Consider the following 14,810-nt stretch of genomic DNA (forward strand, 5'->3'; position numbering starts at 1 on the left):
TCCATTGCTGTTTGACCACTACTCTTCACCGTCTCGCTCATCAGTCCATCTATTACTCCATCTCTTTAAGAGATTTGCTGTTCTTGTTTCCTCCCTTCTAACGTCAACCTTTCCATATATCTGTTTCTCTTTCTCCTAACTTCTCTAGCTGTTGTCCCAGTAAACTCATCTCTTTATCCACCATCACTTCTCTTCTACTTCCATTTACATCCTTCCAGAGCAAAAGAATATTTATTTACACCAGAAGAAAAGTACCGCATAAAACTTCCTGTCCTAAGGGTTCGGTACACGCCATGCGAATCCATTTTGTTTCCTACATAACTAATGTACGCCACACACATTATGAAAGCCTCAGATTAAGGAGACGTATCCTCTCTACATGTTGAGTCTGTTTATCTGTCCTTATCAGAGTCCAACATCCAAGTGATGTAAGGAAGATAGAGTTGAAATGTGACAACACAAGGATAATTCTTCTTCCTTTCTCTAGGTCTCCTTATTTTCTCTCATTCTAATTCTTTCTTCCTCCTTTTGTTCCGCCCACACACTCTCTTCCTATTAACTTCTTATCCATCCTCCCTCCACCTGAGCTACACACGCAGTTGGTGATAATGCTGACCCTCCGAGAAGACTTAAAAATTTCAGGTTCAGCTTAGGGCCAGCATACCCAGCATGCTTTTTGGTGTTTGTGGCGGGCCAGCTGAGCCTCCCCTACCTGCATCACTCGTCTTTCTCTCGGAGTTCCTTCTGGTCACGTCATGCTGGGGTCAATGACCAGTCTCACTCCTTTCATTGATTACAATTAATCCCTAAGAGAGAAGTCTTCAATCTCCTGCATGCTCTTATCTAACACTTATCAAGCACTTCTTGTGCGACCCGATATATTACAGTGCTTTGATCTTCTTGATGCCATCCGCTTTAACTCTTTCTTCATACAATTTGTTCTATTTAATATTTTCTCTTAGTTTCTTGCCATCTTGTTAGACGGTTCTTTTCTTCCCCATCAAGCATCAGTGGGTGGCACCTGGCAATAGTAGAACGGGATAGTAATGGCGGAGAGTAAGCCAACACTGTTTTGTCTCTCTCCCACCTTCCCAGGCCCAGGTCGCGAGTTCATGCTTTCTTTGCCTTACATGCGCCGAATCCACAGCCTCACACCCTCTCTCGGACGTCATGTTTACTTGGATGTCAACATAGTTCTTTAAATCTATTCAGATCAATGAATTACCATATAATGAAAACTTATGAGAAATTTGAAATCTACATATCTAGATTTTACGCAACACTGCGTGTGCAGAACACGTCAATATTCCGTTCCATTCAGAAGACAGATTAACAAATTTCATTCTGCTATTTATATTAACCTCTGAATGATTAACAAATTTCATTCTGCTATATATATTAACCTGTCACTGACTGGTCCACTTAAAGCAGAAAGCTTTTCAGGTAAAGATGATAGTCACAAGTTTACCAGGAGTGGCGGAGCAAATACCTGAAAGTGGTAAAGATTTGTGAATCTAAGTGGGTAGATCGGTGCTTTGAATTGCAGCCTATCGAAGTTCAAAGATCCGCCAGACCTTAGCCTGTTAGGGGCCCTTGTCTTTAATGAGTCTGTCTCCTTTTGGAGATATATACAATACATCCTCCTCCCTTGATGAGGTGAGGATTTTTAATATTCTAAATTGGTAGCACATATAAAAGGCTCAGGACAAAGGCTTTTACCTATCCAAGAGACGCATCAACAAATACCTTTATACTGAGAAAAGCATAAATTTCACTGAAACACCTTTTCATGAAATGTGGAGTAAGTGATGTCTTAAACACCACCGCAAGATTTGTGAAAAGCTATAACTAAAACGAAATACATGAAGTTGCTTCGTACGACAGATAACTGCGGGTCGGACGATTGTGTAAGACTGCGTGCCGGTAGGCCAGTGTTGACGTGAGGAGGGTCACTCTTCACCCTGCCGTTCTCCGGGAAGGGTCCGACACGGAGGGTCTCTTGGTTCACGCCCAGACTTCTTTCTGTTAAAAATTGTGATGCTCTTTCTAGGCATATAGTATATTATTGTTTAAGCAGTGCTGAACTATATCGAAAATGAATGACACCAACAAATCTACCATGGAAGAAGCATCCAGTAGAGTTTCCAGCACTCCATCCGACCCGATGGCGGTAACGTGGGCAGAAAAATACAGCAAAACTTTAGAAAAGTATTGGAACACATTACCCAACTTCTTAGGATCCTTCATTGCAAGTGTAGCCGTGTTTATCCTGGGATCCACCATCAGAGGTAGGAACATCTATGTGTTTCTTTAAGCATATCACTGCTGGAGCAGCAGAGCGGAACATCCTGTATTTGAGAGTGTGAGCTAAGTCTGTCAGGAGAGTTCATCTCTGCTGTTGTGAGGAATTTTTGGATAATGTAACAATACTTCAGACCAACAGCTTTTACTAAAATCTAGATATTATTGCTTATTTATCTAGGTACCCTTTTCACTTTTTTCAATGAAAAGGATGATAATTTACGTACCCCCAATTTTTTTTTCATAGGTTGCCGGGAATATGAATCTCCCGACTTCTTTTTTCCACTACTCATGCAATGTAATTTGAGATATACCCTAAATTTCCGCTGGTCTTTGTCGGTGAAATTTACACTCAAGGATGGATTTAAAAGACTTTGTGATGTATTTTACGTCCTTGCCAAATGTTCTGACGTGGCTGTGTCAGGCGGGGGGCCCAAACGTGTTGGGCTTCACCTTTGTTATTCTGCCTGGACTATATATTTTTCCATCAGTTTTTAGTACAGAATTTATTCCCAGAAATCCGACCACCTCTCTCCTCCACAAATCTTTCCAGCAGTTCACACATCATTAGAAATAAGCTAATCGTTTTAGCCATCCTTAAAATTAAATGATCACTTCGTTTTCTTGCTAAGTAACAGGACAACAAAAACGTAAATAAAAAAAAAATAGGTACACCCAAACAGGTTTAAGGAGGTTAGAAACCCAGGATGACCTATAGGATGCGAGTCAAGCACGAGGAGAGACAGTAGAAGAATATTCCGCTTGTTATGGAGGAAATTAGGCAATGCCTTTTAAGTAGAAATAAGATTTATACGTGTCAGGCGAGGCGTCGAGGAATAGGAGGAACAGGACTGCGCTTGGCGTTCCTGAAGCAAGACACGTATTAGGGATATAGGTTGCGGGTGTCACTCTGAGTTCATGAACAACTCGAACTCTGACACCTGTCTTTAAGTTGCCAAAGGAATGGTGTCATTACTATTAGTACATTACGAGGAGAGAGTTTTCCACTCCTATTGCCGGTTCACACACACACACCCTAGTCTATGCTAGGTGCTCATTTTTTCGACCAGCCCCTGGGAGAGAAGGAACAGCAGGGTGGACTGTGTACCGGTTGCAACGACCAGGATTCGAATATATATATTATTATTTTCATTTTTATTATACTTTGTCGCTGTCTCCCGCCTTAGCGAGGTAGCGCAAGGAAACACGAAAGAATGGCCCAACCCATCCACATACACATGTATATACATAAACGCCCACACACGCACATATACATACCTATACATTCAACGTATACATACATATACATACACAGACATATACGTATATACACATGTACTTATTCACACATGCTGCCTTTATCCATTCCCGTCGCCACTCCGCCACACATGAAATGGCACCCCCCTCCCCACGCGCGCGCGAGGTAGCGCCAGGAAAAGACAACAAAGGCCACATTCGTTCACACTCAATCTCTAGCTGTCATGTGTAATGCACCGAAACCACAGCTCCCTTTCCACATCCAAGCCCCACAAAACTTTCCATGGTTTACCCCAGACGCTTCACATGTCCTGGTTCAATCTTCGTCGACCCCGGTTTACCACATCATTCCAATTCACTATTCCTTGAATATATATATATATATATATATATATATATATATATATATATATATATATATATATATATATATATATATATATATATATATAAGTATTTAACAGAGACGGCGGCAGCTTCTAAAAAGTATGTGTGTGTGTCTGGAGGGGGGGAGTCACTGGATCAAAAGCCAGTGATCTGAAGGCAGCTCTGCAGCGTACTTCAGTTCTATACAAGTAAATCTTAAACAAAATGGGGAGCTGAGCTCCCCTGCTTTTTAAAGTGGGGGCTGGGGCTTCATCCCCCCCCCCCCTGCCACGGCCACTGTTACACCAAGATCTTCCCCGAAACGGGTAATATCAGAGAGACATCACGTCTGCCTCGGGGTAGCGGACGTCACCGCCACAATGGGAACCCCCGACATCTCCCGGCTCAGGAATTGCATTGTGTGGCGACTCGCCTTGCCTTACCACCCATCTACTCCATACATTAAATTTATATTTTTGTTAAAAGACTCATTACATCTTCCCTACAACGCGTTCTGCATGGTTGGGGATCACAGTGTCAGTGATACTGAATCCATCATAACGATTCATCCGACAATGGATGCTAAGGATTTGACCTTTTAAAATGTTGCCACTCTTGGGAGTTAGGGATGGTGATCTCTGAATATATCCACAGGATGTGAGGGATCTGAACCACAAACGTTGCTAGCACTAATCAAAAGGAATCTTATCTTTAAATGTTATTAGTGCTAAATATTGTTTCTGACCTCTAAGTACACTTAGAACCAAATAATCTACCCGTGTTACCACTAATAAGTCCTTAGAATTAAAGGTCTGACGTCAAATTCAGTATTAGGTATTAAAGGTCTGCTCATTACTGGAATTTAAGAATGTGACCGTTAATTATTGCCACTGTTGGGTTTTAAACGTTTAACAGAAAAAAATAGTGCCAACACTGGTTGTTCCACTACCTAGTGTGATTCTGCTGCTCACACTTGTGACCAGACTGCTGTTATAGACTTCTTCCAAAATTAAAGATGAGTAACGGACTATGCGGCCCAAGAAACCGGAACACCAGACTGGAGGGTATGTGGGTGGGTCCCTGGAAGTGGGGGAGTACGTGGGAGGCCTCAGGTAATGCATCTCTCGCTCGGTCTCAACCGACGGTCAAAATTTCTCGAGGTTTTCGCACAGTGCAGCTGATATATATATATGATAATTTTTTTCGGTATTTTTTTCATGGTAGCCGAGATGACGCAGGCTACTGAATGAGGTAATCACGACAATCTCATTTGTTGTTTCGCTACTTAGGCTTTAAGCTTTTCGACTTGTAAGGTCATTAAGACTATGAACGAGTTATAACCACCACTGAAAACAACTTTAAAAGAAAAACAAGAACACTTTTTAGGTATTTAAGGTAGTTTTAAGTCCGTAAACGCTCTCTGCGTATGCCATTCTTCCATCAATATGGCGCGGTGTTCTCTCGCGTAAGTTTTAACGTTAACTTGAAAACTAAGTTCCCTTAGGTGTATATTGTTTATTGAATAATGCTTTCTAGATATGTTACTTTATCTTTTTTTTATAAGCACCACTGCAAAAGTTCATTTCACTTCGTTTTACGTGTGATACTTCTAATCATAATTTCACTTGTGGAGCGCTTTTGAGGGTGGACGAAGCTGAGTTTATCATCCAGTGATTTATCACTGATGAAGACCGCTGACATGGCAGACTGATCATGTCTGGGGCCAAGCAGACTGTCGTCGGGCAGGGCCTTGAGCACCGGACAATGGTCGTGAGTCACTCTTGGACATCCCTCGTTATACAACAAAGCTACAGCAGCCATATGGAAATCCAAGGCTAAGGGGGACAAACCTTATCGCAGAGAGAATGTTATTCCCGTAACACACCTTCTCCTGCCTTCACATATTCACCGTATATGTAAGCTCTGTAACGTAAAGAACAGGACATTTATATGTCTTCCGTGTTTCAGCCTACAAACAAGATTTATAATTATCGTCTCTAACAATCCGTACAACAAAAAGTTTATATTGTGAAGTAAGCGTATGAGTGAGTTTGGTGATATTTGTGAACTTGGATCCAGTTACTTACTGAAGTAGCAGTTAATGCTTCAGCAAGATTTAAGATATTTCTAAAAAGATTAATTCTAAAAGAATATTTTTGGAATTAGAACGCAAAGATAAAACTAATACTGATCTCAAGCATGGTTTTGTAATCTGTGAACTCTAACAAAATGCTACCACCTTCAAAGGGCTTTGTACAGTTTTTTTTCATAGCTGTCAGGTGACTCATGCTTATTGTATGAAGCGAGTGAAAGTAATCATTTTCCATATTATAAAGTTAACTTTAATTCATATTATAATATTACGGCTGATTAATCAATCATGCAACTGGTAAGGCGTGTCCAGTATGTTATCAAACAACTTGTACGACGACAGGGTGGTGCTGGTTTACCAAGCTATAATCATGCCTGATATGATATTACTTATCTATGATATATATATATATATATATATATATATATATATATATATATATATATATATATATATAAAATGTATATATAATGTCATAATTCTACCTGGCCTATGGTATGCTATAATGCCTTATGCCACCTCCCATCATTCCCCTTTTTTTTCGGTTCATATGAATGATTTTCTATATATATGCGAATATACTTTTGGAAGTATATATTTACTTGATTTTATTGCCAACATCATTGCTTGTGAGAAATATTACACTGGACTATTACGAAGTGTTACTTTCTATCTTCCAAACGGTTATACCCTCAATCATAAGTCAGTATATTGTTGGGCTTTATGTATACAAGTGACACGAGGAGTCCTTAGAGTCAAACTTCAACTCTCCTTAATGGGTTGCCTTCCATGGAGCACTTGTTACGACACCTTGACGGCCCTACGTTCTCTGTGACCTTACCCTGTTGATTCTCATCCTCTGCGGCATCTTTAAAATAAACGATACATTTTTTCTGAAGCCTCACACTCTTCTCAAAAATCAAGAGCAACGAGATCAAAGGAGGTCGACTGAATTACAAATTAAACATGCTGTTTGATTCACTATACCGTTGTATTTTCCCGAACTGGGTTACTAGCTAGGCTTGCGCTTCAGTTTGTACCCAACAACAGTGGCTGATTACGACAAAGCTAAGGTCACTTGCGGGGAATACACCGGATACAACATATTCGACATATCTATGGCCTCTCTTAGTGTGCATCCTCTAAGCATTAATCTCCGGGCCCGGGATCGAGCCCTGTTTTAGTTAGCCAAGATATTCATGCATCCTTTTGGGATTGGCCGATGTGTAGCTAAAGGGCTTTAACTGGGTTTAGGTAAAACTGCAAACAGGCCTAAGTCTGATGTTGGTGCCATTGACAACACTTGCTATTAATGTTTCAGGTGGTGTACAGTAACCAGCGTCTCTTTCTATTGCAGGAGAATGGCTGCACATCCTCGTCCACTTCCTCAAAGCTTTCTATTATGACGAGGGTTCATCTGGTCCAGACACCAACGTCGCCTTCAACAGCACCACTTCGTCAGGGTTCCTTGCTATCGACCTGGGCCCTTACAAGCTCCAAGGGTTGGGTTATTACTGGCTTGCAGCCACTACCATCTCCTACGCCGTCTACTTAGGCATTGGCGGTTTCCTTCACGTCAGTGTCTACTCTGTGTTTAATATATTAACCAGTTCAGTTGTCCAATGTTCACCATACAACCAAGAGCAGCGAATCTCTGTTATAACATGTCGATATAAAAAGAATTTTCGTTAATCGATATAGATTTTGATTCTTTGTGAATATACTGGCCTAGATATTCTCCTTGCTTGGTATCTAATGAACAGCTTCGCGATTGGTAACTCCTCCTCGAGCACGACAGTATGATCCTTAAGCACGATGGTACGGCCCTAGGGTATATTGAACGGCCTGGCTTTGACTTGAACTCTTAAGAGTCAGAGTCGTGCTCGAGGGTAATAGCATCGTGGTTTATAGGCCATAATGTCTTGCTCGAGGGTTAGCACAATCGTAGCCCAGGAACAGCCAACTCCCGCCACAAATGACCTGTGCAACTCACCCACCAGTGGTACTTCTACGTGAGGCAACGTGACCGATCGCACGAATGGAAGTGTCAACCCAACAAGTTCATGTCGCCGGAGCTGGAACGTCACGAGATCCTGCTGGGGTCCTTCTCGCTCCTACTCGGCTCCACAGTGTCCAGCCTCGTATCCTGCTACCTCATGAACGGCGGCACCTCCACCATTTACTACGACGTGTCCGATTATGGCTGGCTGTGGTACTTGGCCTCCTGGCCAGTTGTCTTCATTTGGCAGGTAGGTACTATGTAAGGTCTTACCTCTCGTCCTTTAAGAAATATGGTCTCGTGTTAGAGAATGGTTTACGTAAAGCCACTTGAAAAAAAAAAAAAAAAAAACATATACGCGTAATACGTTAAGTTCAAGTGTCTTGTGCATCTCTGCCAACAGGAAGGTCGACTCAGACTCAGGTCATGTCTGTCCTCTGATTCTTGCCACAGAGGCTTATGGCGTCTGTAAAGGTGGGTCATATAAGACCTTGAAGACTGACGTGTGGGGGGGTTCAGCACCAGAATATGAATTTGCTCTTAAAGTTAAGACAGGCTTATCTTTACCAGCACAGGATGATCAAGTACTGATCAGATGGTTACACTGGGAGAAACAACGCCAGAATAAACCAAGAGAAATTGTAAAGTCAACTACTGTCACTCATAGGAATATATGGACTTGTGGGCAAAAACTTTACTTCGAACGGGGCAATCATTTTTTTCCTTCAACAGGGCTGTTACCACATGGAATGATTTACCAATAACAATAGTTGAAAGTAACACCACTGATGCATTTAAAAAGACAAACAAATTTTTACGTCAACGACTGACAAACATTTGCGCATTTACAGATACTTCGAGTCGTCTGGTATCATTTCTCTTTCAACACTATTTCTTAATCACATCTACCACAAACATTCTCGAAAGGGCCCAGTACTCCGTTGTTGCTCGCATTATCTTAATATTTTGTATTAAGATCAATCCACACTTTGTAGTACACAATAAGCAACATTCGTCATTATTATCGGCCTCACCTACCTGATGCATAGATTAATCCTTATTCAGTCGACCTTGTTGTATGAACACTTGACCTTCCCTAGCGCCACTGTATCTCCAACCGGTTGATCCTCATCACAGCTTGATTTCTGCAAACTGTTGTCTTCCATTAATGTTAAGAACTGTCTAGCCAAATCCTACACCATCTGATATTAAATTACCTAAGATGGAAATGGAGTCTATCCTCTGTATTCATCGGCCACCAGAAGTTCACTGGAAAATCCTTTACCTAAACCAAAAACAGAAATAACGAAAGACATTTTTCAAATCTATAATCTTTTGCTTCCTGTGATAGCTGAGAGTGGTGTTCTTTTTTTTTGCAGGACTACCTGACGTACTGGCACCACCGCGTGTACCACATGCCCTTCCTCTACAAGCATTTCCACAAGCTGCACCACAAGTACAAGCAGCCCACCGCCTTCAGCGTCACCGCTATTCACCCTATTGAGTTTCTCCACATGCAGGCCGTACTCCTCAGTCCTATGGTGGTCTTCCCCGTGCACTGGAGTAAGTCACACAGACACACACACACACACACACACACACACACACACACATTAAGTAATACGCACATAAGCATATTAAGCTAAGAATGAGATTACCTGTAAGATTCTACGTATGTCAGAGGACGAAGCTTAAACCCATTTTATTATCGGATGTTAAAACTAAAGATAGTTTGGTCACATGGAGAAAATGAGTGAGGAAAGATTGACCAAGAGGATATATGTGTCGGAGGTGGAGGGAACGAGGAGAAGAGGGAGACCAAATTGGAGGTGGAAAGATGGAGTGAAAAAGATTTTGTGTGATCGGGGCCTGAACATGCAGGAGGGTGAAAGGAGGGCAAAGAATAGAGTGAATTGGAGCGATGTGGTATACCGGGGTTGACGTGCTGTCAGTGGATTGAATCAAGGCATGTGTATGGGGGTGGGTTGGGCCATTTCTTTCGTCTGTTTCCTTGCGCTACCTCGCAAACGCGGGAGACAGCGACAAAGCAAAAAAAAAAAACAAAAAAACTAAAGATAACAATAATGATAATGACAAAAATTATGTAGTTTACAAGGAAAACTAAGCAAACAACACAAAAACATATGCAAATGTAACATCGTAAAGGAAGAAATAAGAACAGTAGTAAGACATTTCAATAATCTCGAAATCTGTTGGATAACATTGGTGGATCAGAAGGGATACACGTTGGTAAGGTATATCTCTTCGTACGGTAGACAAGCTAACATAACAAACAACACTCTACACCTAGTCTCAGGTATTACGAACCTAACCACCACTCCGTCTCCCTCGTAAGAGACTTATCTAGCGACCTGCCCGTCAGCCCCCTCTCCAGGTGTCTAATGTCTATCGTGCCTCCTACAGCTGTGTTCGTGACTATTATGATGTACCTGTACTACCATGGTATCATCGATCACTCGGGCATCAACTTCAAGGCACAGTGGTGGCAACCGTGGCAGCCAGATTGTATATTCCATGACAACCACCACCAGTACTTCCATGTGAACTTCGGATTCAACTGTACACTCTGGGACAAGGTTTGTTCGACATATTCTCCTTACCCTCTTTATTGTCGTTCCCCCCCCCCCCCTCCCCAAGCAAAGAACCTCATCATCAAAATGTATTCAAGAGTTCACTTAGGGATTTCAAATTACCTATCTTCTTGCAAACAAATCACTGAGAACCTCTTTGATAGATGAAGTAATAAGCTCCTTCTCGTGCTAAATTTAAAGCTGTTTCCTTATACTTTTGCTGCCATGGGATTTCCTTATGAAACATAAAATCCCCTTAGTTCATTATTTTAGGAGTTCTTTGACAAACAATCAAGTAGCAGTGTGTCACACCCTAGTCCTCCAAGCCAAAATGTTTAAACATCCATAATGGTGGCTGATAACGATACGTAATTTATTGCATATCTTTTGCTGCTGCAGATCCATGGCACATACCGGCAGAAGGGAAAAGTTTACCGTGAGGACATCTTCTATGGCAAGGGCAAAGACCTGACCTCGTGCACCAAGGATGAACTTAAGGCCGAGCTGAACGAGAGAGAGTCTGAAAACCAGCTGGCGTACCGAGGCAATCTACGGGACGACCAAGTTTTTGAGATAAAGCACAAACTGAGCTAAACCAATTTAGGTTACGCCACAGGCAAGGATTAAACCACAAGATAGGCTAGACCACAATTTAATCAGTCCTGCAAAGGTGTACCCAATGATCTCATCACAATTCTTAGATTCTTTCAGAGTTATTTGTTAAAATCAGATACTGTAACATTGCTATGGTTCTCTCTGTGCAAACATAATCCTAGATTATGACTGGAGGGAAAGGTTTGTACTGAGTGTGGTCAAGATCACAACCGGATTACACTTCCCAACTCGAGCTATTGCACTACGAATACGTTGTGGTTAGGGGAACGTTGTGATAATACATTGGGAAGTCGTAATTTCATACTTCCACAAAGTTATAACGCTCTAAAGTGACGAGGTACAACCTTGTAACGCTTTGGTGCAACCATGTTTTCATAAAACTAACATCTGTATACAAAAATATAAACTTTTTCATACTATTAATCCAATTTCATCATTCGTGTATGAGTAACATATATAACCTACATTAAATTTTATTCTTGCATCTAAAGGTGCATTACACGGCTACAGCCCTGTATTTGAATGTAATCAATTAATAATGAAAATGTAAGAAAACTAAATGTGTTTGAAAAAGGTAGATATATGGAACTGCTTTGAATATGTTGTTAAAGACTGAAAATATTGATTCATTTTACATTGTGGTATTGTGCGAATTTTTATTATATATTTAACCAGTGTTACACTGGACTGTAAATGTTGATACATTTAAATGTTACACATACACACACACACACACACACACACACATATATATATATATATATATATATATACATATATATATATATATATATATATATATATATATATATATATATATATATATATATATATATAATCACAGTAGTCCTCAGGGGTATTCATCAGCATACTAGCAGAGTTTACCTAGGGGATTTTCCCATTTCAGTGCCTTATAATGGCACCGAAGTAAAATAAAATTTCAATAATATTTATCGTGAATATTAGTTTTTTCAAGATTGTTATATATGCTTATTTTTCCTTATTCACTGCCATGCAGAAAAAAATGAACCGTATTGAATTATGGGAAAATATAATGTTCTACATTGTTTCACTGCTCTGATTTTATCATCCTATTTGTGCCTGCCTGTACAACCTTTTATGAGTTCCTGCTGTTTTGCCTCAAATCTGTGGTGCTTTAAAAACTTAACCCTAGAAACAAAAGCAGCCCAGGGGTGGTAACATATGTTGACAGGGGGATCGCTCTTCACAAATTGATTACCACGGGGATTCATATTTTAATCACTAAAGGACTATGAAGATGAAAGAATGTTTGGTTAATCAAGATATAATTAGGTGAAATACCTCTAGGAAGCAGAATATACGTAAACCTCGTGTAACTTTCCTTCCTTAAGCTATCCCAAAACACTGAAACTACTAGCACGCTCAATTGAAATAGGATGTTGAAAAGTGGTTCCAAATTTTAAGTCCTCATATTTTTGGTACATAACTGGTTGAACTTAATACTCTTGCACACATCATACAGACAGCAAATCTTATGAATTTTTATATCAAAATCAACTACTGTACACATTAGATTCGGAAGCTACAATAGTATTGCAGACTGCTGAAAAACAATTTGTTCCATCTGGGATGCAGTTTTCATATTGGGTAAGTCTCTAGCAGACCATATAAAATCTCTAAACCAGATGAAAAAACAAATTCACTTGAATACATCTCTAACGCATTATAGAAAAAAAAATATATATATATATGAGAAGTTACAGAAGGCAAGATACCTCTGGCTTGCTTCACGCTTCTAGGAGTTGGCGAATGCCAACTACATCAGTGAATTCTTGGCAAATGAGGACAGACCGACTCCCACTACACCCTTTGCTACGTCTATGCAATGAAAAATATCACCTACCTTCCTCAACCAGACCCCAATCATCTTATTATCAATGGTATAGCTGAAATGCACCTACGTTAAAGAATGTTCGCCACATCGCCTGACAACTTCCCAACAGCTGTAATATAAACGCGACCACGTTACATTTTTTCAGATAATGTCGAGTACAGGATAGATCTTACCTTTTATGCTACAAAAATAATATGCTTCACACTTAATCATAGACAAGGGACACGGTGAACGTATTAACAGTTATAAGGAGTAACGGAGCAAGGGAGATGTGATTTCGGTGCATTACACATGACAGGTTGAGACTGCGTAAATGTGGCCCCTTTTGTCTTTTCCTAACGCGACCTCGCTGGGATGAGGGCGAGGATGCTATTTCATGTGTGGCAAGGTGGCGACAGAAATGGATGAAGGCAGCAAGTATGAATATATACATGTGTATAGATGTATGTCTGTGTATGTATACCGTGAAATGTATATGTGCGTGTGTGAGCGTTTATGTATATACATTTGTGGATGGGTTGGGCCATTCCTCGTCTCTTTCCTTGCGCTACCTCGCTGATGCGGAAGAAGGCGATTAAGTACAATAAAAAAAAAAGAAGCAACGGACTCCGAGGCCATGAATAACATTAAAACAGATAAATCTTACATGACGACCGTACAATAACGTCCAAATTAATCATACGTTTTGCTTTTCTACCTTTTTTCTAGTCTCCATACAAACATTACCATCTAAAAAAAAAAATTCATTACACTCCACATTTAGATTCTTAGCAGCTTTAAACTATAACTTGAATAAAGACTAAATTATGGCTTGCATAAAAGGGGTTTCAAAGTTGATGGTGGAAGTTTGTAATCCTGATTTCAGGCCTTATTTACCAAAATCTGTCAGCATTAGCGAGGGGACTTTCTTTTAGGCAAGTCTCAAGTTGACAGACTTTGAGTTAAATATCAAGTAAATGTGAAAATTGTATGAGATAGTATTTACAGTGGTGCAGCGTGAAAATGGGTGGGTATTGGACACCATGGGCATCTGACCACTGGAGTAATGGAGGATTAGAGGATGGTTCTTCTAGCTAAATGGCGTTATGTGACCAAAATGTTTCGTTAACAATTATACATAAGGACACGCACGAACTCACTCAACGAACTTAACCTAAAATAGAAGCTTACCTTTTCCTTATTCACTTAAAAAGAACGCTTCGGGTAATCATACCGGTGAAAGTGGGTCACGGGGCTACTATGTGACATATTTGAACGTTGGTAAGAAGTTCGGCGCATTAAAGATAAGTAGACAAGTAAGATAACGTACTAATGTATGCATGGAGGAGGAAATGACCTGAGTTATGATGGAAGTGACTGAGGAAGAGATTACCAAGGATGGTGTTATGGCAGATGTGCAAATGGGTACGATGGCGCTAAAAAAAAGCAGGTCATCAATCATGGTAGACAAAGTAGTTTATTGAAAGGCTGGTGGGTTGCTTAGTTTAAAGACGGGTGTGAGCTTAACCTTAAGAATGTGGGTATGATGATTGAAATCTAAAACAAGTTGAGCAGTGCGAGTTTTTGTTTCTGTCATGAAATTGGAAAATGCACTTCTTTGCCGGTAATGTATAGTGCGAGACATTAATTTGATAAATGTAAAGAGAAAGTCTACTTTGGCTGTACATTGTGTTAGTTTGCCATGGTTATTGTATCTGTACTGCTCGAGTAGTT

General features: G+C 40.4%; 2 protein-coding genes across 2 annotated transcripts in view; one reads left to right on the plus strand and one right to left on the minus strand.

Moving 5' to 3' along the window:
- The window catches only part of HBS1 (translation elongation factor EF-1alpha (GTPase) HBS1), a 41,643-nt gene extending 32,530 nt beyond the window's left edge, over positions 1 to 9,113 (minus strand). Inside the window, exon 1 of the mRNA XM_071657851.1 lies at positions 9,054 to 9,113. The gene's annotated coding sequence lies outside the window, so the exon portion shown is untranslated. The remainder of the gene's footprint in view (positions 1 to 9,053) is intronic.
- Positions 1,942 to 12,290, plus strand: LOC139746530 (lathosterol oxidase-like). The gene is made up of 6 exons (XM_071657853.1): positions 1,942 to 2,288; positions 7,374 to 7,591; positions 8,017 to 8,265; positions 9,395 to 9,578; positions 10,440 to 10,612; positions 11,006 to 12,290. Exons 1-6 carry the CDS (start codon positions 2,096 to 2,098, stop codon positions 11,198 to 11,200), a joined length of 1,212 nt encoding a protein of 403 aa, XP_071513954.1. The 5' UTR covers positions 1,942 to 2,095; the 3' UTR covers positions 11,201 to 12,290.
- The last annotated feature ends 2,520 nt before the right edge of the window (positions 12,291 to 14,810 follow it).

Source organism: Panulirus ornatus, chromosome 65 (assembly GCF_036320965.1).
Source record: "Panulirus ornatus isolate Po-2019 chromosome 65, ASM3632096v1, whole genome shotgun sequence".
In the NCBI taxonomy this organism is placed as follows: Eukaryota; Metazoa; Arthropoda; class Malacostraca; order Decapoda; family Palinuridae; genus Panulirus; species Panulirus ornatus.